The sequence below is a fragment of the Sceloporus occidentalis genome, unplaced genomic scaffold (assembly GCF_023333645.1).
Source record: "Sceloporus occidentalis isolate IW3139 unplaced genomic scaffold, rSceOcc1.0.p SCAF_9, whole genome shotgun sequence".
Taxonomy (NCBI): domain Eukaryota; kingdom Metazoa; phylum Chordata; class Lepidosauria; order Squamata; family Phrynosomatidae; genus Sceloporus; species Sceloporus occidentalis.
The window spans coordinates 14,803,333-14,831,007 of NW_028316989.1; the positions used below are offsets into that span (position 1 = coordinate 14,803,333).

At 44.6% G+C, this 27,675-nt stretch overlaps 1 protein-coding gene across 1 annotated transcript; it reads left to right on the top strand.

Moving 5' to 3' along the window:
* The first annotated feature begins 3,185 nt into the window (after positions 1 to 3,185).
* OAF (out at first homolog) lies at positions 3,186 to 26,200 on the top strand. Its single transcript, XM_089538073.1, has 4 exons — positions 3,186 to 3,654; positions 20,419 to 20,553; positions 22,071 to 22,251; positions 22,805 to 26,200. Exons 1-4 carry the CDS (start codon positions 3,424 to 3,426, stop codon positions 23,077 to 23,079), a joined length of 822 nt encoding a protein of 273 aa, XP_089394199.1. The 5' UTR covers positions 3,186 to 3,423; the 3' UTR covers positions 23,080 to 26,200.
* The last annotated feature ends 1,475 nt before the right edge of the window (positions 26,201 to 27,675 follow it).

The window sequence follows — 27,675 nt, forward strand, 5'->3', positions numbered from 1 at the left end:
GAGCCTCCATCACCTGGTATTTGTTGGGGGTCTCCCATCCAAGTACTCACCAGGACTGGCCTTGCTTAGCTTCCAAGATCAGATGGGATCTTGTGCCTTTGGGCTTTGCAGAAAAGGACATTTCAGTTGCTTATTGCCTGCTTTTATGACAAGCAACCCCAGCTGAAATTCCTTCTTGTTGTTGTGTACCTTACGTACCTATAGGCGCTGACCTATAGATTCCTGGGATTTGCAGTTTGGCAAGGGACTTAGAATTCTCTCCCTTAGTTCAAAGGAGTACACTAGAGAAATCTAAGTACCCCACCCAACTACAAATCTCAGATTTGTGGATTCGGAAACAGAACTCCCCAAATTGGTACCCATGCTGGCTAGGAAATTCTGGAGCCTTTACTTCAAACAAGCTCTGCAAACTAAACTGTGGGAGGTCCTGTATACAAAGCCTGTCCTCTGCCACTGAGCTACAGCCCATGTTTATTTTTCCACCGATGCAACTTCCTTCCTTGGATGAGAAATCAATCCCACACAAAGGCGCCTGGCTCCCAATCTCCGCTGTTGCCTTTTGTTCTCATTCCTATCTCTTAAGAGGAATCAGTGGAATGGACATAAACAGGAAAGGTGGGGGGAACCATCCTAAAGAGGGTGTTAATTTGGGGATGGGGGAATTGCACCTTGTCCCAAACAGGAATGAGGCCATTTGGGGCTCACATATTATTAACGTTGAGAACAACTTTATTCTTTGGCTCAAGAGGTGGGAGAATTGGAATCCACACTGTCAAAACTTTGGAGTAGTCAAATCTTTCAAACAGTTCCTGGAATGCAATGAACTCATGGTTTATCCTATCCCAGGGGTATAGCTTTGTTGCAGCAGATGGAGCTTTCAAGGGCGGGTGTTGGGTCTGTATTGTATTAGGTTTAAAATGCATTTTAAACTGTTTTTTTTTAAACTTGTGTTTTTTAAAAATAAAACTAGTTTTGTCTTTTGCATTAATGGTCTTTGGTTTGTTGTTGTTGTGCGCCTTTGAGTCATTTCTGACTTATGGCAACCCTAAGGCGAACTTATCATGGGGCTTTCTTGGCAAGATTTCTTCAAGGGAGGTTTGCCATTGCCTTCCCCTGAGGCTGAGAGAGTGTGATTTGCCCAAGATCACCCACTGCATTTCCATAGCCGAGCTGTGAATTGAACCCTAGTCTCCAGAGTCCAACACTTAAACCGCTATGTCACAGTTGTACTTTGTTTTAAATGGTCACGAGCTTCTTTGCATCCTGTGCAGGGAGAAAGGTAGGGTTTACATTCAGTAAATCAATAGTCTGGATAAATTTGAACAAAATGGGGACAGAAATTGTACTTGGCTGTCCGGAGTCTTCTTTGCACATCATAACACAACGGACTGCACTTTTTAATAAGAAAAAGTTTATGTCTGCAAATGTGTGTTGCTGTTTTGGCTTCTTATTAGCTTGCCTCGGGGAAGAAAGAGCAATGGGGACATTTTAACACATGCTGTTTAGCTTTTTAAAAGAGTGGGTATCCAGTTTCTGGCAAAAGAAAAAGGAACTTGGTTCGGATTGTCTTGATTACAGATTACAGGATTCTCACCAATCAAAATGATGGAAGTTTAAAGAAGATGGGCGGCTGTGAGTAATATGGATGCAAGAAGTTTATACAGAGTGTAGAAATGGGTTTTGTTTTTTCTGGACAAGAACGTCCCCAAATCCATCAGTCAGTGGCCATGCAGGCTGGGGATGCTGGGATCTTAAAGGTACATTTGCATGAGGCAATCCCTTTGTCTCTGTCCTAGAATCATAGAGTTGGAAGAGACTGCAAGGGCCATCCAGTCCCACCCCATTCTGCCATGCAGGAAATCTAAATCAAAGCATCCCTTGTAGATGGTCATCCAGCCTCTGTTTGAAGACCTCTAAGGAAGGAGACTCCGCCACACTCCGAGGGAGTTTGTTCCACTGTCAAACCTCCTGATAAGCTTATTCAGAACTCCAAGGATGAAATGTAAAATGTAACATATTTTCCCCCCACGGTCTGGTGGCAACCAATTCCTTATGTCAAGAAAGCACTGTATAAGGAAGTGCATTCTTTTCTCAGTCTTGAATCTCCTGCCAAGCAAAGATTGGTGGGAAAACTCCGAACTCTTGAAGGTTGTGGTGCCCCAAAGTAATTGTTCCAAGGCCTGGTGGTGATGAGTTCCACGTGTTTGTCATGCATTGAATTATGAATTCTTTTCTGCATCCTGAATGTCCTGCCAAGTAAGCTGATGACTGGCGAAACCCTACACTGTTGGTATTTGTTGTCACGTCAACTCCAGCTTCTGGCAACCTTATGAATGAGAAACCTCCAAGATCCCCTGTTATTAACAGCCGTCCTTGGGTCTTCCAAACTCAGGGCTGTGGCTTCCCAATTTGAATTGATCTGCCTGTAATGCAGTCTTCCTCTTTTCCTGCTACCTTCCACTTTACCAAGCAGAGGCCTGATACAGACAGGTCAAAATAGCGCTGCTTCAAGTCACTTTGGAAGTATGCTCCAAAGGACTGGAGTGCAGCTTTGGTGCAGCTTCCAGACTCTTAGGACGCATGCATCATTGAAACACCATACCTCCAAAGTGACCTGAAGCAGCTTTATTTTGGCCTGTCTGTATAGGGCCATAATTCACCTTTCCAATGGGTCGCATCTTCTTTTGATATGTCCAAAGTACAACAGTCTTATTTACTCAACTTGGCCTGTTGCATAAGATACAATGAGTTCCATATGTTCATAAGGTATTTAATGAGCAAGTCTTCCCCCCCCCCTCTCTCTCCTGACTCTACTCTATTTCCTTGACTCTTGGGTCCCTACATGGTGATGGGGAACAGTACCAGGGCTTGGAGGATCCCAACTTTGGGGCTCAGTTTCATCTCTTTGCCCTTGAGGATCTTGCCTAGTCCTTTCATAGCTGCCTTTCCCAAGCCCAGTCTTCTCCTGATGCCTTGACTGCGGTCTCCATCCTGCAGCTGGGGACCAGATGCAAACGTGTGCTTCCCCCTCCACACACACACAGAGAGAGAGCCCTTTCCCTTGGAGGAGGAAGAGGAGGAGGGAGAGGGGCCTCGTGTCTCTTTAAGGCCGGTCCCTCTGGCGCTGGAGCGAGTTGAAGGAAGTGACGGGGCGATTGAATGAATAAGAGGAGAGCAAAGAAAGGACGGAGCAGGATCGGAGCCAGAGTAAGGCAACGCAGCAAGCAACCTCCCCCCTCCCAGGTTCCAAAGTGGGGGCTGGATCTCCTCCAGGAGGGGCTCTTTGACTCCCAGGAGCAGCCCTTCCAAGAAGGGGGGAAAGTTTGGAAACTTTGGAAAACTTTGGAAAACTTTAGAAACTTGGGGAAAGTTTTCCCCAAGTTTCTTTTCAGTGGCTGCTGAGCAAGCAGGGGACTTTGGAGGATGGCAAGGCAAGGAAGGGGTCCCTGGGGCTGGCTGCCTTCCCTGCTGCTGGGGCTGCTGCCCATCTGGGTGCTGGGGGCGCCCCCCTCGGAGCTGCGGGTCCGGGTCCGGCTCCCCGACGGACAGGTGGCCGAGGAGAGCCTCCAGGCGGACAGCGGCGCCGACTGTGTCAGCCTGGAGCTCCGCAAAGGAGACGGCACCCTCCTCACCCTCACCGCCGACTTCAAGCAGGTAGGAGCAGCCCAGGGAGCAAGGCCAGGGGGGCTGCGGGCTGGAAACCCTCCGAGGAGAGCATCTGAGGGAGCTGGGGTCTAGGCTGAGCCTGGGGAGGAGAAGGCCAAGGAAGATCTGCAACATTGGATGGAGGAGGGCATCTCTCCCAGGTGCTTGGATTGAGTCTTTCTACAGGGCAAACATTTGGACTGGATGGCCCTGAAAGTCTCAGCCATGAGGGCATTGTCCAGAGGAGGGAAAGGTCTGGAAACCATGCCCTGTGAGGTGCAGCTTAGGCAGTTGGAGATGTTTAGCCCAGAGAAGAGAAGGTCTGGTGAGAAGGGTGTGGAAACCATGTCCTACATGGTGCAGCTTAGGGAGATGGAGATGTTTAGACCAGAGAAGAGAAGGTCAAGGAAGTTCTTCAACAGAGGCTGGTGACCAGCTCTCTGGGGTACTTGGATTGAGTCTTCCTACAGGGCAGAAATGGCATGGACTGGATGGCCCTGAAGGTCTCTTCCAACTCTAGGATTCACCAACGAGGACATTGTCCAGAGGATATCAATCAAAGTGGGCAAGGGCCTGAAAACTATGCCCTACAAGGTGCATCTTAGGGAGTTGGAGATGTTTAACCCAGAGAAGAGAAGGTCAAGGAGGTTCTTCAACAGAGGCTGGGTGACCACCTCTCTGGTGTGCTTGGATTGTTTCTTCCTACAGGGATGGCCCTCGAGGTCTCTTCCAGCTCTATGATTGAGGGCATTGTCCAGAGGAGGTCAACCAAAATGGGGAAGGATCTGAACACAATGCCCTATGAGGTGCAGCTTAGGGAGCTGGAGATGTTTAGCTTGGAGAAGAGAAGGTTAAGGAGGGTTTTAAGCAGAGGCTGGGGGGCCATCTCTCCCAGGGTGCTTGGATTAAGTCTTCCTACAGGGATGTCCCTCAAGGTCTTTTCCAGTTCCAATCCAGAGCATTGTCTAGAGCAATAGTTCTCAGCCTTTGATCCACCAGCTTTTTTGGACTTTAATTTCCAGAAGCTTCTGTCAGCATGGCCAATGATGAGGGAATGTAGAAACTGAGGTCCAAAACATCTGGAGAACCAAAGTGGGGAAGGATCTAGAAACCATACCTTATGAGGAGCAGGTTAGGATGTTGGGGATGTCCAACATCACCTCTTTGATTGAGTCCATCCACCTGGTACCTACTCCTCTTTCTGCTACCCTCTACCTTTCCTAGCATTATTGTCTTTTCTATTGATCCATGCCTTCTGATTATGTGGCCAAAGTGCAACAGTCTCAGTTTGTTCATCCTGGCTTCCAAGGAAATGTCAGGCTTGATACAGTGAAGGACACATTTGTTTGTCTTTTTGGCTGTCCATGGTATCCTCAGCACTTTTCTCCAGCACCACATCTCAAATGAGTTGATTTTTTTTTTAATGTCTTTCTTCACTGTCCAGCTCTCACATCTGCGCATGGTGATGGGGAATACGATGGCTTGGATGATTCTAACTTTAGTTGTATATCTTTACTCTTTAGAAAAATAATCCTCAAACTTTGGTCCTCCAGATGTTTTGGACTTCAGTTGCCAGAATTCCTGACAGTTGACCAAGCTGGCTGTGGCTTTTGGCAGTCGAAATCCCAAACAACTGGAGAACCACAGTTTGAAAACCAGTGCTTTAGGATCTTGTCTAGTTCTTTCATAGCTTCCCTTCCCATTCCTATTCTTCTTATTATTTCTTACCACACTTTCACTTTTCCATATGACACTATGTATGTGTAAATACACTGAGGCTGTGCATATGATGTTGTAATTTAAAGGTATAATCTGTAATTTCACTAGTTGTTCATGTCACAGCTCTTGCCATGACATTCTGTGATATTTGGGAACTACATTTCATGAGTAACATTAGTACAAAAGAAACATTGCAAAGGGTTCTGTATGGTGTAATATGGGAGGAGGTGACATCATGAGTTGCCACACCAAGTGTTGCCAACCCTAGTGATGCCACTGATGGGGAGGGCTTTTCAGAGTGGGAGGAAAGACTCATGGGGAAAGCAGAATAAACTGTGGGATAGGAGCTGGGGAGGAACAATACCTCCCAAGATCCCCTCTCTGCCAGCGAGGCCCTAGCTTTGGGAGACATTCTTTTGGGTCTCAAACAGTCAAAATTCCCCAGGCATTGCTTGAGAAATGTACTTTTGGGATGGTAACTCCCAGAACCTGACTTGGAAAAGTAACTTACTTGTAGGACTCTAGCTCCAACAATCCCCAGCCAGCTTCCATGGTGCTTGGCTTGGGAAACTTATCCCAGAATCCCCCAGCCAGCAGAACCATTGGCATAGGAAACGTACTCTAACTCCTAGAATCCCCCAGTTCATCTGGTTGATATTATGGGAATTAGCATTATCACCAAAAAAGAACTTTCCCAAGGTTTGTTTTCTGTTCCAGGAAAGAAGAGGGAAGTATTTTGTTGTTGTGGTGTGCCTTCAATTCCCTTGAGATGGATAGTGCTAGGAGCCTTCTGTCTGGAAGTACACTTATTTCCAAATTAGAGGAAATATGCTTTCAACCTCAGGACTTTTCCCAAGATTGCATGTATGCACATCTTTGCTTTTTCATTTGATACCACAGGTGGAATTTTTCATATCTGCTCAGATCATCTGGTGCAGTAAGCGTCCATAGTCAGCTCCCAGACATCAAAGATTCATTCAGACATTCCAGGAACCTTGAAAAAAAATCACAGTTAATTACTTTCTCTACCCACCCCATCAACAATGCACCCCCATGGACCCTGCTGGAAGGGAGGGATGAAGCAGCCTTGCAAGAGTATGCAAGCTATAAAGAATGCATATAGATTCTATTCTACTGTCCTCCAAGAAAAAAGGCATTCCTATATATATATATATATATATATATATATATATATCTCAAAAGCCATGACAGTTGTTTCATTTGAGAATTTAAAAAAAATAAAAATAAAATCATAGACACAAAAAGATATGTGCGAAACAAAAAAGTCACACTCTCACAGCCTAAGAGGAAGGCAAACCTCCTCTGGATAAACTTTGACAAGAAAACCCTAGGATCAGGTCACCAGATGTTGGCTCCACTTGAAGGTATATAACAAGAGAGCATCTTAAGCGCAGTCATGGCAAACCTCATGGAAGGGATTCTATGGCGGTTTACAGACCACCCTTTTGGGGCAGCCTGCTCCTGCCCCTTTCTCCCCAGATCGGGGCCTCAGCTGCCACAGCGGCAGCCTCTGAGGCCCCGATCTGCCGCTTTCCAGGCTGCGGGGAAGCGGCAAAAGGCCGCTTCCCCGCGGCCTGGAAAGGGGGGTCCTTGGAGCTTCATGCCTCAAGGACACCCGACAGTGGCGGGGACAAAGAGAAAGGGGCTGCTTGGCCTCTTTCTCATTTGTGTCGCTGGCGCAGCCGTGTAAAAGCTGTGCCCAGCAACACAAACCTGGAAGGAGCTCAGTTTCGGAGCTCCTTCCGGCGCCATGGAAAGGGCGCCCCAGGCGCCCTCGCGTTGCTCCAGGACGTCACTTCCGTGCCGCTCCATTTGGCACTGGAAGGAGCTCCGAAACTGAGTCCCAATGGTGGCGCTCATGTAGAATGGGCACCGCCATTTTGTACATACTAGGTACATACTAGGGTTAGGACGTCCAGAAGGGACACCCTTTCCTAACCCTAGTACATACCTAGTACGTACTTTTTGCGGGTCTGGAACGTGCCTATGAGTGTCTGAATGATCACCCAGTGAATTGAAACTACTGTGTTTGGGACGTGAATAAGGCAATTGTTGATGCTAGTACTTTGTTCATGCCAACATCCCACTGCCATTTTCATGCACCGTTTATACATCGAATTCATCATCCATGGCTTGAAGTTTTTAAAAAAATCAATAAATCAACCTTGATTTAGCTATTTTATATATGGGATATCATTTTACTATGCAATTGTGTATAATGTAACTTAAGTGTCCATGGATTTTGGTATCTAAAGGGAACCAAACCCCAGCAGATACCAAGGGCCCACTGTATCACTTTGTCAAATGCGCAGATTGTACTTTCTGGATTATGATCCCAAAAGATCACACTGTAATCGCTCTGTTAGCTGATGGTTTCTTGTGCCAGCATATGAATCCAGCATTGTGAAGAGGCAGAAAATTTTCACCTCTTTCCTGTTCATTTAATAGTTCTGGGCTACCCGACTAATGAAGTTACTTCGCAAGTGATTCAGGACAGAGAAGAGAAAGAGCTAATCCACACAATGAGTTATTACCTTATGGAACTCATTGCCACAAGGGGTGTTGATGGCCACTAATTTTGATGCACATAAATGGCTCTTGGACACCATTTGTGGAGAAAGACCCATTATTGAAGAATGATGGCTGGGAACCATCCAATTAAAAAGATTGTATGTACAGCGCTGTGTAAATTTATAGCGCTTTATAAATAAAGGTTAATAATAATAATAATAATGGCTCCAGGGAACCTCCATTTTCCAAAGCAGTATACCTAGAAATTTCAGCTGGTTGCCAATTGTTAGAATACAGCAGGACTAGAAAAGCCCTTGTGGTGTAGATTGTGTCCAGATGGGCTCCCCTTGTGATGTTAACAGGGTTCGAGTGATAAGAAAAGGTGTGTGTGTGTGTCTGTGTGTGTGTCTGTGCTTTATATTGTGGTTGCCATGTGCTGCAGCTGTTGCCTATGCAGACATCGAGGCCATCTGAAACTGTAGGTCTGACCCTGAGTCAGTGGCCTCCAACAAAGGCCATCATGCTGGAGTAATGACTGTGTGGTCACTGACGCGGCAGAGCCAAACAACCAGCCCTTCTGTGCGCCAGGCGTGTGGGAAGCAACCGGGGCCTTTGGTGCCAAGGCATTGTTCCGTCTGCCCTGATTAAGCCAAGGGGCCTGTTGATCTCCCATCTTTTCCCTGCTCACTGTCTCTGGAATAGTCCCTGGTGTATTTTGCATGGGTGGGGAAGCGGGGAGAGATGGAGCACATCAAAGAGGCTCCAGCCTGGGAACACTGGACACTGATATCTTCTCAGGGGGGAGAGAAAGAAGGGTGTGGGATGGAGAGTTGGTGTTTATGGAGTATCTTGAACTCGTGATTGCTGGAATGAGACTCACATCTCCTCATGTAGTAGAAAGTGGAGGGGGGGGAACCCCATATGGGACAAAAGGAGGCCACTCAATACATCATGAGAGAATGTACATACCACCATTCTCTTCTCTAAAGAAAGGAGGAACTATTTAGCTCTGCTAGAGCTTTCTAGCAAACTACAAATCCCTGCATTCCCCAGGAAGGAGCCATGACAGCTATAAGAATGCAGCACAGATTCTCTCTGAACCGAAATACTCCCCATGAACCATTGTGCTCACTCAACAATGTTAGCTGGGGCTGATGGGCACTATAGTCCAAAACATCTAGAGGGCACCAAGCAGCAGCTCTCCAGTATTTAACGTAAGGCTTTTATTCAGCCTTACGTGGAGATGCCTGAGATTTGATCTGGGATGTTTTACAGATAAAATACAGGCTCTGGAGCACAACTATGATTAGTCCTTGAAAGTGGAAGGTTTGGAAACCATTATCTTAAAGATAGAGGGGGGCAAGCAGAGCAGGAGTGACATCTCTGTTTTGTCTTTGATTAGCTATTTACTCTGCTTTAAAGATCTTCATTGTTATCAGTTATCTTAGGAAATGATTGGAGACCAGCTGAAATCCTTGAATTAAATGAAGTCCTTGCAACTTTCCCTTTCTCTTCACCAAGAGATAGTAGAAATCAAAGTGCCCTGGACTGTGGAATCTGGTCAAGGATTCCTTGAAAAGCTCAGGATGAGGACTGGAGATGCCAAAGAAGAGTCACTGGATAAAAAAGAGGTTAGCTTTGGCAGAGCTTCTTGTTGTTGTGTGCCTTCAAGTCATTTCCAATTTATAGTGACGCAAGGGTGAACCTATTTAGAAGCATAGAAGCATAGAGTTGGAAGAGGCCACAAGGGCCATCCAGTCCAACCCCCTGCCATGCAGGAACTCTCAGTCAAAGCATCCCTGACAGATAGCCATTCAGCCTCTGCTTAAAGACCTCCAAGGAAAGAGACTCCACCACTCTCTGAGGGAGTGTGTTCCACTGTCGAACAGCTCTTACTGTCAGAAACCTCCTCCTAATGTTGAGGCGGAATCTCTTTGCATACAGGAATACACAATCAAAGCACCCCAGACAGTTATTCAGGGAAAGTTTGCCATTGCCTTCCCCTGAGGCTGAAAGTATGTGACTTGCCATAGGTCACCCACTGCAGAATTAATGCACACTGACACCACTTTAACTGCCATGGCTCTACCCTATGAAATCCTGGGATTTGTAGTTTGTGGTAGCTCTAGAGCTCTCTGGTAGAGAAAGATAAATATCTCGGAAAACTGCAAATCTAGAATTCCATTACGTGGAGCCATGGCAGTTTAAGTGGTGTCAAACTGCATTAATTCTGCAGTGTAGATGCAGCCTCAGAGGCACAGAAGATAGCACCCAAGGCATTACACTATCCTAACAGACAGAGCTGACTTTGTGGCATTAGCTCATTGTGTGTAGGAGGGGGAACTGCTAAGGTTAATTCAGCCCTGGAGGAGTTAGAAGGAGTTTATTCAAACACTTGGACAGAGACAGAGGAGGGGTAGGTCTTTCTGGAAGAACCAAAGTGGAAGATCATGTGTGTGCTTTCTAGCATTCCCAGATGTTCCTTATTACCATCCTGCCTTCCCTCCCCTTCTACACACAAAGAAACTCAATTGAATTCCATAACCCTGACGCCATTCCCCCCCCAAACCTTCTTTCATTTGATCAGGCAGGCCTGGCTTCTGATGGAGGCTGGGAGGGGATGGTGAAGGAAAGATGCAGTGAGAGATCCTGGAAGAGTGCGAATGTGAGTGGGTGAGAGTGAACACAGCCAGAAAGAAAGAAAAAATCTGCATTTGGGAGATGCTGAGTCTTGTGATACAGAGCTATCTTCATGACCGCATTGTAGAAATAATGCAGTGTGGCACCACTTTAGCACCCAAGGCTCAATGTTTTGAAATCCTGGGATTTGTAGTTTTGTGAGATATTAAGCCTTCTTTATCAGAGAATGCTGAGCAAATCCAAGGATTCCATCGCACTGACCATGGCAGTTAAAGTGATATCAAACTGCACTATTTCTGCAGTGCAGATACAGCCTGAGAAGCTGTCAGAAAGCTGCAGCACTAGTAGGCAGCTGGCAGCCTATGAGCTGAATCTGGCCTGTGGTTGATGATGATGACCAACCAGCTTTACAGTTATGGCTTATCCTGTCCTTTGCACCCCTTGTAAAGCTGGCATCTGTATGGCAGCTGGGGATTTACAAGCAGAGATGGAGACAGTGTCAACTGCTAACCATTAAAAGGCAGGGGAGACATGTTCGGGGAAGGAGGCACATGTGAAAATATGGCAGTCTCGCACTCTTCCCTCTTCCACAACCCCCTTGCTTATTTGCATTATTAACTTACTTAAACAGTATTTCTCTCCTATTTCATATCGTAAGATCTTTGGATGGCTGACAGTGTAATCAGTGGAACAATTTAAAAGGCAGAGCAGTAAAATGGGCAGCCACAAAAATAAGGTAAACAGTATAAACATGGATTGAACCATTGCACGGTTTAAAGAGTTGGAGTCAAAACAATATCAAATGTTATACTCTCCAACTGTCCCAGTTTGGCAAGGATGGTCCTGTTTAATCCTCTTTTCAGCCCCACTTTTTCAGTTGCTCTTAAAATGGTTTAGTTTCTCCATCATCTTCCCTTTTTCCCTCTTTGTCTTCAGTTTACTTCAGATGCTGCAAACCGAGTTCAAAGTGCAAAAGTAGTTTGTGTTCAGTTAATTCGGGTGATGGTGATGGGGAGAGTAACTTCCATACAGGATTCTGAAATGTTGGCAAGATATTTTTCCTGGAACTCAAACCTGGAACCTTTTGCCTGCAAAGCATATATTCTTGCTATATATGGTACCTCCCTAAATCAATAGCACAAGATAGCTCTGGTTTAAAATGCTGGATTATGTGAAATACACATACATACACACATCCTTCTGTAAATTAGTAACCTTACACTGGTGTTTCTGTGTTTTCTAGGTCGGTACAAATCTGGGTAGGTTTTTAATTTTTTTAAAAAAAGTTTTGTTTCTTTTCTTTTTAAAATGTGAGCGTAATGACAAAGTAACCCTTCTGTTTTGCCATGTGGGGTTTTGAGAAGGGAAAGCGAAAGAATTTCTGAGATCTGCTGGGCCTCCCACGGTTACTGACCACTGTTTACATTGAGTTGGCTCATAACTCTTCATTCACCACCAAGGAGGGACCAAGTGCCAAGAAACAGGGAGGTCTGAATCTCCAGTGTTTAAAATTCCTAGCTGCTGGGTGAGATGTCAAGGCACCTTTTAGGGTAACGCATCTCTTTGTGGTCTGGCATTAATGCCTGCTGCTAGTCGAAGCAACTTAAAGTATGTCAATGGAGGCACGGTATTTTATTGTATTTTTTTTTAATAACTATTCTGCAAGCAGGTATCAGGCTCATTGGTTTCCATTTTGCAGACTGGGATGGATGAAATGGGCACAAGACATTTTGCTGCCTGAGTCAAAAGATGATCTGGTACCCCTCTCCTGCTATTCCATGCGCAAAAGCTAAATGGACTTCTCATTGAATGCTGGTAACAGAAGACAAGTCTGAAATCATGCGCTCCAACAAACAGGCATAACCAAGGGACAACTGCTGCCGTTTGCCACCTCCCAACATCTTCTGCCTGAGGCCATTGACTTGCATTGTCTTCTGGCAGTTCTGGTCCAGGTGAAGGAGACTAATGTGATTGTTAAGACTGACCTAAGGAATGCAGGTGCATTTGAATGCCTTATGGGGCTCTAGAAATGATCATTTATAACTTATGTTTTTGACCTGTTCAGCTCCAGGATTAGCATACTGTAGACAGACTGGGCTGACAAGAGCCAAACTCATTGGAACCCAAGTTGGAGAAGTTGGAACCACAAGCAGAAGAAGAAACAAGTCTTCATGTGCTTTGTTGTGGCTAAATGTTATTCCTTTAGATGTCTTTTGATCATCCTGTTGCACGTTTTTTTTAAAAAAAGGCTAACCTTTCTAAAGGATAAAAATTAACCCTCATTAAGCATGAGAAGACTTGAATCCCTTTAGGATTTCTGAACTTGAAAGGAGCTATCCACAGTGCTGAGGATAGTCCTAAGCACCTTGGAGTCCTCTTTTTACATTTCAGGCTAAAGCCCAGAGCAGATTCACCAACTCAAAGATATGGAAGCCACCCGCTGGCCCCTGGATCCAACATCCTGCTATGTTCATCTTTGTATGAAGATGGAGCAAAACATGCAAACTGCATGCTCAATGCTTGAAGAATTAATGCACAGCATAGGATCTCTGTGGTCAGAACCGGCCTCTCTCTGAGTGTCTGTTGCCAGGGGTGTCATTAGGGGTGCAGGGGGCGCAGTCTGTACCAGGTGTCACTCCAAAAGAGGGTGACACCATTGCTTCCAAATGTTTATCTTTTGGCAGAAATGGGCTTTGGTGTTCGCTTCTGTCCCTTTAAAATCCTGGCATTCAGCAGAAGAGAAGGCATGAGTGGAGTGAGCTCAGTGGGGCAGAGAAAGTAGAGTCCTCTGTTTTTTAATTACTCTTTTTAAATTTTCTTTTAAAGCACCACATCTTACCAAATTTTCACTTTAATCATGTGAAACCATATAAATGTAAATACAGACGTCCCTCCATTTTCATGGGGGATCCATTCTGCCTTTCCCCCCAAAAATGGAAATTAGCATATATTCAAAGCCCGTTGATTATAATGGATGCACTTACCATTTTAATCCCTCCCCTCCTTGCTGTCGCAAAAAATGAGACCGCGGGTTCTAAGTTCACAAATAAGAAGGGGCAACTGTATATTTCATACAGTTATGATTTGTGAGTAGCTTTAGTACCAAAAAAACCTTACTAAGGATCCTGAATGATGTGATATAGGAAGAAGTGAAGGGGCGGGGGTGATGCCATGTGTTACAACACCAAGTGATGCCAATCCCAGTGATGCCACTCTCTGGTACTAAGAACAGCTAATAAGAATAGGTTGTAGCTTTCACATCATATCTGAGAGTTTCCCAGGGTATTTGGCTGACCACAGAAATGGGATGTTGGCTTAAATTACCCATTTTTACCCAATTTAGCAAGGCAGTTCTGTTTGATAGCCAATGACAGAACCATCTGTTGTTGTTTTTAAAAATGGGGAAATTGGATACAATGCCATCCATCAGGGTCCCTCTCGAAGGCTTATTCCAAAACCTACCATCAGCTCAGTTATGTTGCCATTTCCCTGAGAGAGATAACTGCAGGTTTTAAATGCTCACCCTGGGAGACAAAGTATATGGATCTTGTAGCACCTTTGAGACTAACTGAAAGAAAGAAGTTGTCAGCATGAGTTTTTGTAGACTTATATCTACTTCTGCAGATGCATTTGGAAGTAGACTTAAGTCTACAAAAGGTCAGTGGTGAGAGACACTATGAGTCACTTATATGAGCTTTCATAAACGTAAGTCTACTTTCTCAGATGCATTTGGAAGTAGACTTTAGTCTATGAAAACTCATACTGCCAACTTCTTTCTTTCGGTTAGTCTTAAAGGTGCTATAAGATCTGTCTGCATACTGCTTATATAGAGCAACATGGCTATATCTTTGAATTCTATTACCTGGGAGAGAAAGACACAATTTAGCTTCCCCAGCAAGGTGGCCTAGGCATTGCAAGGCTCCCTCGCTGCAGTGTTAAACATTAGCAAATTTATGGCATGGTTATGAAAGTATATATTTCCTGCCAGCTGTGGTGAAGGGAATGCGGGAAGGGAACCATTGGCAGAATATTGCTTTTTGAAGACTGCATTTTAATTAATCACTTCATTCCCCGGCAGTGGGGGAATTGGATAGTTTGTGCGGAATATTTGGAATTCCAGCAAACTTGAAACCTTAAAGGGATGTCACTGATGGGCAAAACTCCAGACAAGTGTGTGGCTGAGAACACAGTCCTTTCAGGTTGTGTCCACATTAATCTGCATGTGTCAGAACCTTTCATATGTTGTATCTTTCTTTCTTTGCTCATTTAATGGTTTTATTTATACTCCCAGCACAGAATGCAAAGCAGCTAACAATAATGTATAACAAAATTTTATCTAAAAATTAATAATAATCATGACAAGAATTAAATAACGATTAAACAAGCAATTCTTTTAAGAGGCATGGGGTTAAATATAGTTTGAAACATGTTTATAAAGTATTTTAAAAAGACAAAAAACACACAGAAAAAGTCAAAAAATGGGAATGTAAACTACCTAGCTGTTGGAGCAGACTAGAGATTAAGCTGTATTGTTGTTGTTGTGTGTCCTCAAGTCATTTCTGACTTATGGTAACCCTAAAGCGAACCTATTACAGGGTTTTCTTGGCAGGTTTCTTAAAAGAGGGGGGTGCCATCTGAGGCTGAGAGAGTGTGACTTGCCCACTTCATTGGATAGGCATTATTGACCAGTTATGGATTCCAAGTGTTTTCCCATGGCTCAGATGAGCAATCTATTTGGGGATTTTTAGGAATATAAATGCAGTTGGAAAGTTAAAAGATGTAATTGTCTACTTATATCCTTATCTTGCTCCCTATCGTCTGTACTCTGTTCTTTTCACCTCTTGTCCTTCCCTTGCTCCATGTCCTTCTCATTAAATTCACAGTTTCCTCCAAATCCAGGAGCCCATTGTGATACATACATAATGTAAAGGTAGGCAGCAAGGCGAGGGGAAGTATTGAATGACGACTGCAAATTTGCTTGACTTCTAATCTGCAGATTTTTCATTTGCACAAACTGCTCTCAGTTGTAGAACCTGGAGCTCTGATATTCTGAATGATGAGACATTACTTTTTTCTTAGTTGCAGCTCAGCATTTTGAACTCATATCAAGTTTAGATAAACGTTAGGACTTGGCCTCTGTTTAAATCAACACAATCTGTTACCGAATCTGGAAATGTTAGATCAACCCACCGCTATCCCTTTCCCTTGCATCACTGATGTCCCTGAATCACTTTTCAAGGCAGGATTTCCTAATATCCTTCCTCTGGGAGCGATAATGCAGAGAGTCCCCGATCATCTCTAAATGGAACATCTGTGGAGGCGTTGATGTCATGCTGGAACTAGTTGCTATGCTGGGAAGTTGCATGGAAGTCCTTGGACACAGGCTGTATCATTTGTTTGCTCGGCCAAGAATTTACTCATGGCTGAATCACCTGGTTCTATCAGGCAGGAAGGGAATTGGAGTTGGAGAAGAGGGCTCTGATGACATGGAGTCCTTTGTTTCCTGAAGGAAGAATTACCCTTGCTAAGAAAACAAGAGCCAATGCAGCGTGGTAGTTTCTGTGCTGGACTAGGATTCTCAGTTACTAAGCATTATGGCTTTCTAGTGAGTCATTTCCAGGATGACCAGATGTCCTAACCACTGTAAAAGGTTCAAGAAAAATGTAAAACATGACCAAATAAAAGCTTAAAAAACACTCATTTAAATTCATGCTTCTTAGTCAGGCTCAAAATGGAGGACTTTTTAATATATTTTTTCCTGGACAGAAGGTGGAAATATAGGGCATGTCTGGGAAAAGGAGAACATCTGGTCACCCTGGTCAGGTCATCTCATGCTACAACCAAAGTACTGTATGATAGCTTCAGTGTGGTCATTGTGGCTTCTAGGGCGAGTCCAAGCTTAATCTGCTCTAGGAGTTATTTATTGGTTGTTATAACAGTCCATAGTATTGGTAGAAATGTTCTCCAACACTACATTTCATCTCTAGGCAGGCGGACTAGGTCCTTCCCAGGTAGGGTTGCGATATCCCGCCTGTGGGTGGGACTTTCCCAGTTTTGGGCAGGTCCGCACGGTCCTGCCCTGGTTTGCCCCCGCCCCTGGGATTTCCCCCGCCCCCGGGCTGAGGGGAGGATTCCCTCCTCGCTTGGGCTCCGCCGCCGCCGCAGCGAGGCCAGGGCCCAGGCCGGGAGGGAAAGCCTCCCCTCAGCGAGGCTCCTATTCAAATGTAGGACACCAAAAATGTGTCCTACATTTGAAAATTTTGTCGTACATTTGTCCTGGTTTGGAGGTCCTGACGTATGGCAACCCTATTCCCAGGACTTTAAGTCTCTGGAAGTCCTGGTCTACCCTTGGAGAGATGCAGCACTACACACAGTCCCTTTCCACAAACATGTCAGTTGACATCCCCCTCTGAGGTGTCACCTGGTATGAGACACATTCCCTGTGCACTCCTAGTGATGCCCCTGCAAACACTTCCTAATCTGTGTGTATATGCCTTCAAGTCACCTGTCGACTTATGGCGACCCCATGAATTTTCATAGTGTTTCCTTAGGCGAGGAATACTCAGAAGTGGCATTGCCCATTCCTTCCTTCAAAATATAGCTTACAGCACCTGGTATTCATAGGTAGTCCTCCATCCAAGTATTAACCAGGGCTGACCCTGTTTAGCTTCCATGATCAGACAGGATCTGGTGTCTAAGGTATTAGGACTATTACTACTATTCCTAGCAGAGACGTCTAATTTTAGCATATTAACAAACTACAGCAATCAGGATTCACTGGCTGCTGTCATGACAATGAAAGTGATATGAACTCATCATTGCTTTGTCAGATAAATAGGTCCTAGATATGTCATTATGTAACATAGACAGAATGTTCCGGAAAGGAATAGGAATTTCACTGAGTCTATTTTGATATGGGAGCCACCTAGCTCCCCATCACTGGGAGATGTTTGAACTGCCCTTGACATGTCTGCACTTGGGAGCAAAAACCAAAAGATCATTCCCCTCTTTTTCTCCAAAGCCATTTTTCAATCCATTAGATGGTTTGTTTGGATAGCCATTTGGCTTTAGGGTTTAACATGCCAGCTTGAAATAATAAAGGGAATATTCCAATTTAGCTGATGGGACATTTTGAAAGAGGGGAGGATAGTGTTGTCCCATCAACACTGAAGCCTTACTCTGGAATTCATAGGGGCAGGGAAGCTCAAGAGGGAAAACAGAGGTTAGTCGTGACTGAAAGTGGGAGGGAGAGAAAATGGCTTTTTTATTCTTATTATTTGAGCAAACAATGCATCAAAATCTAGTTGCTAGTGTGCTTTATGGTCTAGGCTACTTCCAAGTGCTGTGATTTCTGTCTACATTCTGGTGGCATTCTGTTCAGATGATACATGGCCCAAGTCCTGGTGGTGCCTTGGTTAAATGCTAGTACTGCAGCCACTCACAACAAGGTTGTGAGTTCAATTCCAGCCAGGAGCTCAGGGTCGACTCAGCCTGGTATCCTTCTGAGGTCGCTAAAATGAGTACCCAGCTTGATGGGGGCAATTAGCTTACTACACTTTGTAAACTGCTTAGGGAGTGCCTAAATGCACAGATATCTGGGATAGAAATGTACTTGCTATTTGTATTCTGGTGCAAACAGTCTGGACAATGTCTGACACATTCCGCACCAGAACCTAGGTTGTTGTTGTTTATTGCTATGTGCCTTCAATTCATTTCTGACTCACGGCAACCCTAATGCAACCCTAACATGGAGTCTTCTTGGCAAGATTTGTTTGGAGAAGATTTGCCATTGCCTTTCCCACAGGCTGAGAGTATGTGACTTGTCTAAGATCACCCAAAGGATTTCATGGCCTAGTGGGGAATTGAACCCTGGTATTCAGAGTCATATCTAACATTCAAACCACTACATCATGCTGAATCCCCGAACTGAGGTACAATAATCTTAAAATGGATTTTAAAAATTTATCTCTTACTTTGGATCTTCTGGGAAGATTTGAAGCACTCCATTCCAGCACCAGGGCAGCTGTTTGTAATGCATCCTACTGAGACGCTTGGTGCATTTGGTGCTCTCACCAGTCACTCACTCTGATACCAGAACGAGGTGACCAGCCATACAACTGAGGTTGGACATCTTGGTTTACCTCAGAAGTCAGTGAGCCATGGTGCCAGTGGACAGGACAGTTGGGACGTGTTTGCAAATAGCCACCCCTGCACTGTAAAAGAGGTCCAGATAATGGGGGGACACTGGATCAGCTCTGGGGATGGCCCTCGAATATCCTGACCAGTGCAGGATACTCTCCTAGCTGGAGGATTCTGTGAGCTGTCACTTTGGACAGCTCTTTGCAAGTTGGACTAAAACTCAGAGTAGATTCCTTGCCCACCAGCATCACAACCATATGTATTCTATGGACAATACACCAGTGTGTCAGTTCATGCCTCCTTTTCCCTTTACTAACCATTCTTGTGCCCCTTACTTCTCCCCAGCATCCAACCCCCTTCATTTCCTCCTCCTCCCAGTCTGGTTGCCACTAAAGGAAGGTGCAGACCACAACTCACACCACCAAGAGGCCAGGCAAGGACCATTCCTTTCCCTGCCAGGCATAGTGAAAGAACTAGCAGCTTATAAATCACTAAGAATATCTGTGAGAGGGAGAGAGAAAGATAAATATTTAAACTAGCTCAGCAGCACTGCTGGGTGACCAGCTTGCTGGCACAAAGGTAACTGAGCTCGCAGAGGCTGGGGAAAACTGTATGGGTTGTGAAGCTGAGAAGTAACAGCCCATTAGCATGATGCCCAAATCGCAGGTTTGGGAATAAAAAAAAAGCCTGAATGTTATATCTGGCACCCTCCAGAGTTGTAATACAATGCTCAAACCACCTGACTAGAGAGCCAGCATGGTGTAATGGTTTGACCGTTGGACTACAATTCTGGAGATCAGGGTTTGATTGCCCTTTTGAGCATAAAAATCCTTTGAAGAAACCTGCTTAAAAAAAAACCTATGACTTGGAAGCTCACAGCAGCAACAAGCTCAAACAACTACACCATGTTGGCTCTTGATAGTAACTTAGCTACTATCATTAGACCAGTCAGGTAAGAATGGTGGTTCTCCCTCCATTACTTTGGTCATCTCCATCTTATTTGCTCTCCATCTATATTTCTTTTCTTTCCCCCAAACTCTTGGGGGTTGGATTCTGCTCCTTTTGCAACTGGGGCAGCAGATAGGGTGAGATCCATTTCATTGACAAGCAAGCAAGTTTTGGGCCTCCTGGTAGTGTCATTAATGGCTCCTCCATCTCAGGAGAAGGGAGGCCTGGATTTAGCAGGAGTGATTGCTTTGTGGTCTCTTCCAGTCGGCATTTTCATTCAGAAATTGAAAAGAAAAAGAACAGCTGCATGCCCTTATCCCAAGATGGGAATCCTGCCTCAGTTTAATTTCTGGATTTTGGCATCATTGTTTGGATCCCCACAAAATCCCATACCTTCCAACATTTCACAGGTGAAAACCAGGACTTAGGTAGCCAAGCAACATCAGAGTGTGGTCAAGATGACAAATGTTATTAATGAAGAAGAACAGACAAACTAGGAAAGAGTGCAGCAGTTTGCTTTTGCCTGAGGCTACTGGGAAGGGCAACATTTCAGCCTTTAATGAACTCCACTGAATTAATTAAGTGCAAACTACCTTTGCATTTGATGAACTTTCTTAGCAACAATCAAAATAAGCTGAGGACTCCTGTACTGTTAAGAGCTTGCTGACTGGTTGAGATGCAACACCACTTTCCATTTTCACATTGGGAAAATATTGTGACCAGGAGTAGACATTCACCTCCGACTAAAGCCAACAACCCTTTTTCTCTCTTCTTCCCACCCCTGTTTTTTCTTAGGAGGTGAAGATTTTCCGAGCCCTGATCCTCGGGGAACTGGAAAGGGGACAGAGCCAGTTCCAAGCCCTCTGCTTTGTCACCAGGCTCCACCGTAATGAAATCATCCCCAGCGAGTCCATGGCCAAACTCAGGCAGGTGAGATGAAGGACATATTGAAGATCAAATGTCAACGATAACATTCACATCTGGTTTTTGAAAAATAATGGACGTTGGGTTTTTTTAAAATGTTAAACAGTCCAGGAGGGTTGTTTTTGCATTGCCTTTCCTAGAGACAAAGGGGAAAATAGGTTAGAGTTGCCAGAGAGAAAAGTGGAGTGGACTCCTGAACCTTCATTAGTTGTGTAGATCTTCCAGGGAGATCCAGTGCACTGGAATGATGGCAGACATCTGTTTACACAGCATCCTACTATGCCAGTGTCAATGCTAGTGTGGGTCTCTTCCTCTGAGGTTGAAAATGAGGGGCATCACAGCTGGCATCAGTCACATGGCTGGGTATCTCATTGTGGCCTCAGAAAAAGTGATCCGCACCAGCATCAGTCATGCCAGGTGGCACAGTGGGACGCTATGTAAAGAGCCGCCTCCAGAATGCACAGGTAACAGGGAATTTGAGACAGCCTTAGTGCTAAAATACTCTGGGAGCAGACCTGTTCTGTCCACTCCTAAATTCCTTATTTAGATCTCAGAGGTTTCAATAACTCCCAGAGTTTAACCTAGCATGGCCACTGGCCATGTTTCCTGGAGCATCCTGTGAACTGTTGTACAAAACCGTAACATTTCCCAGGCTCTGTTAGAACAAAATGTCCTTCGATTGTCTGTCCTTCAGTTCCCCTCTTTTAAAATAATAATCATAATAAAAACAATAACATGAGTGTCCCAAGGAAATGAGTAAAATTCCACAACAAATACAAATACCATACAGCCCTTAAATAAGCACATGAAATTTATTGTAAGAGATAAACTAAACATACAGTGTTATGCTGGTTCCACACACAAGACACGGTAACACCTTGGTCACAGCTCTCCAAATCAGTGGATTTTGCATCCATGGATTCAGTTATCCATGGCTTGAAAATATATATTTTGAAAAAATCCAAAAAGAAAAACCTGATTTTACCATTTTATATAAGGGACACCATTTTACGATGCCATTGCATATATTGGGATTTAAGCATCCACAGATTTTTGTATCCACAGGGAGAAGTGGAACAAAATCTCAGCATATATCAAGGGCCCCCTCTAAGTCTTTCTTCTGATGTCCTTCCATATTTTCAACTCCCAAAATGCTATTAAGATCTAATCAGTTCCTCTCTTCCTAACTCATCCTGACTCTTGTTTGTAACTGGCCCTATCTCTGACTGGCCCTGATTTTTTTACCAACAAGCCTCTTTTATACACACACACACACACACACACACACACACACACACACACACTTGTTCCTCCATAATATTCCATGAATTGGGGCTGGCTATAAACAGGCTTGCCCAGCTTCTCTGTTCCCACCTAGGTCTCAGATCTTGGCCCTGAAATCTCAACACCTGTGACGGTTCTAACCTGGCAACCATATTTGCGATTGAGAAAGTCAACAGAAAAGCTCACAAGGCTCCTTTTAAAAATTGTCTTCCCCCACCCCTTGTTTTCCTCCTTGCCAGAAAAACCCACGGACGGTGCGCCAGGCTGAAGAGGTGAGAGCAGTAGAACATCTCAGCATGGATGTGGCTGTCAACTTCAGCAAAGGGGCTCAGCTCAGCTCCCACATCCACAACGTATGTTCAGAAGCAAAGGAAGCCATCTACACCCGGGAAGAAGATGTGAAGTTCTGGCTGGAGAAAGGTAGGAGGCATTGTTGCTTTCCATGAGAAGAGGTAGTGGCTGATAGGGTTACCAGATGGGAAATGGGAGCGGGCTCCTCTACTTTTAGGTCCACTAGACATTAGGCAAACCACTCTCAGTCTCAGAGGAAGGGAAAAAGAAATCAACTCTGAACAAATCTTGTCAAGAAAACCCCAGGATAGGTTGACCTTAATGGTGCTATATGTCAGAAATGACTTGAAGGTACACAACTTCAAACCCACCCACCCACCCCCCTGAAAGTAATTTTACCAAATTCCCAGCAGGGCTGGAAAACCTCTGGCCCTCCAAATATTTTAGACTACAACTCCCATAACTGCGTCCCTTGGGCTGCGCTGACTGGAGTCTCTGGGAATATAAAACATCTGGGGAGGCAAAGATTTCCCACCCCTGTTGTGGAGGATGTTGCAGGCCTTAGGGGAAACTGGAGGAGGTTGTCAGGAGGCTTTCAGGCTTTGGAGCTTGTAGAACTGGAGAAGGCTTGGTATAGGCATTGACTTTTGACTTTGCCTTTTTCTGCTCATCTCCCTTGCAGGTGTGGATGGCTCCATGTTTGAGGTTTTGCCCCAGTCAGCCGATCTGCCCGACTTGCAGCGTTGCCGGCTCTGCGCAGATCGTTGGAAGCCCTGCATCTGTAGCTATGCGCTGAGCATTGAGTGGTATCCCTGTATGCTCAAGTACTGCAAGAGCCGTGATGCGGCTGGGAAGGTCTCCTCCTACAAGTGTGGTATCCGAAGTTGCCGGAAGGGTTACAGCTTTGACTACTATGTGCCACAGAAACAGCTTTGCCTTTGGGATGAAGAGACCTAGCAGGGTGCCTTGGTGGCCATTTTGGTCCCATTGACGCTTCCCATATACCTTCTTCTACAAGACTCTGGGTTGCGCTACCAAGATGGCTGCCTGGAAAAGGAAGAAAGGGGTAAGGCCTGGAGAGGGGAAAGTAAACAGGACTCCATTCTGTGAAGGCTTCGTGTGAGTCTGCTTGTCTCCATGGCTATGTAACTGTTACCTCTCCCCAGACTTGTGGACACCAGCTAGATCTGCCTATGATTTTTGTCAAAGGAAGATGTGACCTGTTAATGTGAGGGGCTGTGTTCGGTCGTGAACTGAATGGGCATTGCTGAGATCTCAGAGCCAGCCCCAAATGTCTTCACCGTTAGCCATTTTGATCATCTCAACCAAAAAACCTAAATGTGACCCACTGCTGCTTCATTTAATAAAGAGAACTGAGGAAAGAACATGGAAGGCCTTCCTCAGAAAAAGACAATGAGAGGGAGAGAAGGAAGATTTGGAGTGAGATGGATAACACAATGCCTCTGAGCCCAACGCTGTGTGGGTATTTCATCAGCTCTGTGGTTGGAGGGACAGTGACCTCTAGATTTAAGTGTATGAATTTAAATAATGCTCTGAAATTTATTCAAATAACAGAGGGAGACAATGTGCCAGGACAAAATGGCTGCTCCTCAACAGAAGTCCAAGGCTCTTGCGCATCACAGCTGGCATCAAACTCGAAGCAGAAGTGGGAGAAAGAAGTTGAAGGCTAAACTATCTATCCAGATAGTATTTTCAGGAAGACAACAGAACAACTAGGATCAGTGTGGGATGGCTACTTTCCTTGTGTGACTATTTGTCAGTGTCAACACCACCAGACCACACAATAACTGGTGTGTATTTATGTGCATGAATCCGTCTTGTAGTCACTGCAGGATTTAATAGCAGTGCAAATGGGGCAGAATATATGTAGCACACAGTCTATGCTCAACTGGAAAAAAAATTGGGAATGAAGGCATGTCACTGAGACCCACCCCTTGATCCTGATTGGTGCCCTGGAGCTGGCAAAGGAAGTTGAATACACCGTTTCATCAAGGAGCCCTGCCTCTTGCTTCCGATTGGTCCGCCCCAGAGGCGGGTGTACCAATCAGGTTCCAGTTTTTTAATGACATTATTTTTAAACCTGCTGACATTTTAATCCCAGTGGCAAAAGACTAGTTGATAGTCAGGAGTGAAGCATTGCCACTGAAAACTGCAGATGCCAAAGCAATGTTTTCATTTCTGTGCCTGGAGGTCTGTGCCCAAGTGCCTTCTTTTCTCCTAAACCAAAAATAATAATAATGTATGTGCATTTTTAATAAATAAATAAATAAATCTGCAGTTCACACAAAAAATGTGATAGGGTAAAACAATGACAACCCTTGGTAGACGTGCCCACCTTCTAACCCAATTGTGGCAAATAAGGTGGTGCAAGAAGAGGGATGGGCAGATACAGCCCTGGGGTCCTATGGCTGTTTTTGTGATCTGCAACCTCTCCATACTCTCCAGCAATAAAAAGGGGGAATTGCCTCTCCTGGAAGGCTTCAAGAGCTTCAGTTTAATTTTTTGTACAGGAGACATAATTTAACTTTTTCTTTTTTTTAAAAAAAATACATTTTTCTAATCACTTCTGATGGAGTTTTTGATTTAGGTTTTGTGGCATTTTTGAGAGCCTATACAGCCCGCAGAAGATTGGCCTCTCCATAGGATTGGCAGGTTGGGTATTATATGTGACTCCTGTAACCTTTGCTGTATTGCAAGTCTTCAACTGCCTTTTCTAGTGGAGCTGCTGGCCAGGTGAGAAATGGAGGTGACTGTCTTCAAATACTGTCTCTCTATATATCTATCTATCTACTGCCTCACCAGGAGAGCCACTAGTCTCAAGAGGAGCTTAGTCCCACCAGCAGATGGAGGAGACTTGCTTTCCCACCTGGCCAGCTGAACCACCAGACCCAGAAGGCAGCCCCTTCCCACCGACACACCAGGTGACACCCCTCTCTGAGGTATCACCTGGTGTGGTATATACTCCTCACACCCTTCGCAGCCCTTAGTGACACCCTTTGACAGATTTCTATGGTACTTCATTTTGCTCCATGATCTGTTCCGGATTAAAATTCCAGGAGCCCCATCCCATATTTAGCCTGGCAGCCCTTACCCCAGATGTGCCACAGTTCTTCATCCTGGGTTAGACACACTCACAAGTTGTTATCATTCCATAGTAAACTGCTACGGAAGATGGAGTTTCAGTACAGCCATGATAACCAATAATGACTGATAGACTTCTCCCCCTCATCCTCCTTAGAGCCGTCTAGTCTAGGTCTGTGGTCTCCAGATGTTCTTGTACTGTGCCTTCCAGCAGCCCAGGCTTGGATAGCCAATGGTGAGGAATGCTGGGAACTGCAGTTCAACAACACCTAGAGGCCACATGACTCCAACCCTATCTAATCCTTTTCTAAAGCCCTCTAAGTCAGAGGCTGCAAATTCTATACATTAATAAAGCTTTCTAGGAAGAAATATGTCATAACGGCAAACCTTGGCGAATACAGCTGTAGCTGCAACTTCTCAATTCTCTTTCCCATACACGTAAGGCCACTTATGCTGAGGGTGGTCTCCAACCAAATTTCTGCTATTTTCTGTTGTTGTTGTTGTTGTTGCATGCCTTCAAGCCATTTCCAACTTATGGCCACTCTATGGAGAACCTATCACTGGGTTTTCTTGGCAAGATTTGTTCAGAGAGATTTGCAGTTTTCTCTTTCATGCAAGGATGAAATTTGCAACATTTTTCTCCCCGTCTCTGCTTGGCACCGGCTCTGGTCCTTCCATGACCAGTCCTCCTTGTCACACCTCAAACTGCAATGTGGCTTCTGCCTTTCCTCACTTAATGCTGGATATTTCATTCCACTGCAGTTGAAGCCTTCAGGATCCCATTTCAGAACAACTGTACTTAACAGAATTGTTTTTGTATGTCAGCCTCCAGAGAGGGAAAGGTGAAAAGTGTAGGTTTGCCACTGTTATTTTCTGTTTTGCAGGGCAGAATGCCACATGAAGTGAAAGAAATGTAAAACTTGAATGGAAATTATTTTTAAAACAGATTATTTATCATATGTAAGGTGAATAAAGTGATACTTTTTTGGAAAAAAGAACCCTCTCCAAGGGCCTAGGTCTCTGTATTTCTTAGATATAAGCAAGGATGTAGCCACAGTTTTTGTTGTTAACTGCTGTCAGGTCAACCTCGACTTATGGCAACCCCAGGAATGAGTGATAAATAAGAGCAGTTTGAATGTGTTTCAGCAGACTTTTTATTAAGAACAAAAGATTGTAGTTGTTGTTGTTGTTGTTGTTGTTGTGTGCCTTCAAGTCCTTTCCAACTTATGGCAACCCTAAGGCATGGGGCTTTCTTGGCATGTTACTTCAGACAGGTTTGGCATTGCCATCCTCTGAGGCTGAGAGACTGTGACTTGCAAAGATCACCCAGTGGGTTAACATGGCTAAGCCATGGTTCAAACCCTGGTCTCCGGAGTCATAGTCCATCACTCAAACCACTGTTCTAGGCTGGTTCTTGTGGTAACCCCATGAATGAGTGAGAAAGAAGAACAGCTTAAATGTGTTTCAGCAGACTTTTTATTAAGAACAAAAGACAAGCATATGTGATATGAAACAACCAGGTCAGGTAAGCATTGCATGAGTCAACAGAAACATTTGGAATCTTCTGGAGACCACTTCAGAGCTTCTTCCAAAATGCATCCAGGGATTATTATTTTTTCTTTCACCTGCCTCCACTCTTCTAATCATTTCCATTTAGGGGACCAAACTTACAGATCTATGTTTTTTCCCACATGTTGAGGAAAGTTACTGAGACTTGTATGCTTTGTCTCTCTGTTTTGTTGTTCTAGCATGTTCAGTAAGGGATTCCAAGGGCAGTTGCTGTTTACCTCGCCTGTTGTAAGGAGGCACACATAGCTACAGATGGATTGGCTAGAGGACACTCCTACTTTTTCCCTGCCCAAACTTTATTACTTTGTTTTTTGTGGGTTTTTCAGGTTATGTGGCCAGGTTCTAGAAGAGTTTGTTCCTGACGTTTTACCAGCATCTGTGGCCAAAGATGCCAGCCACAGATGCTAGCAAAACATCACGAACAAACTCTTCTAGAACATGGCCACATAACCTGAAAAACCCAGAAAAAACTATGGATGCCAGCCATGAAAGCCTTCAACTTCACTTTATTGCATCGTTTAATATAGGCATGCTTCTGCAACCCAGGTCCCACAATGTTGCAGATGTGGATGCTAAAGGTGTTGCCAATGCTGCTTAAAAACAAACACAATTCTAACTGAAGGACAAGAGGAAAGGAGGGTTGGGCAGGCCTAAAAAGACTTTATAAAAAGAACCTGCTTTTTTGGAGGCTTTGCTAACTGAGCGCTACCTGCAAAGTAATATACAGAACCAAACCAAAAGCCTTTATTACAGTCAACAAAGCATTGGCCAAAAGTAATATATAAAGGACAGATGGAGGGGCTGGAGGAAAAGAAATGTAGCAGGACTTTTCAGACTAACCTGTTAGTATTTTTGCATGAGTTCTCATGGATGTAAAAAAAC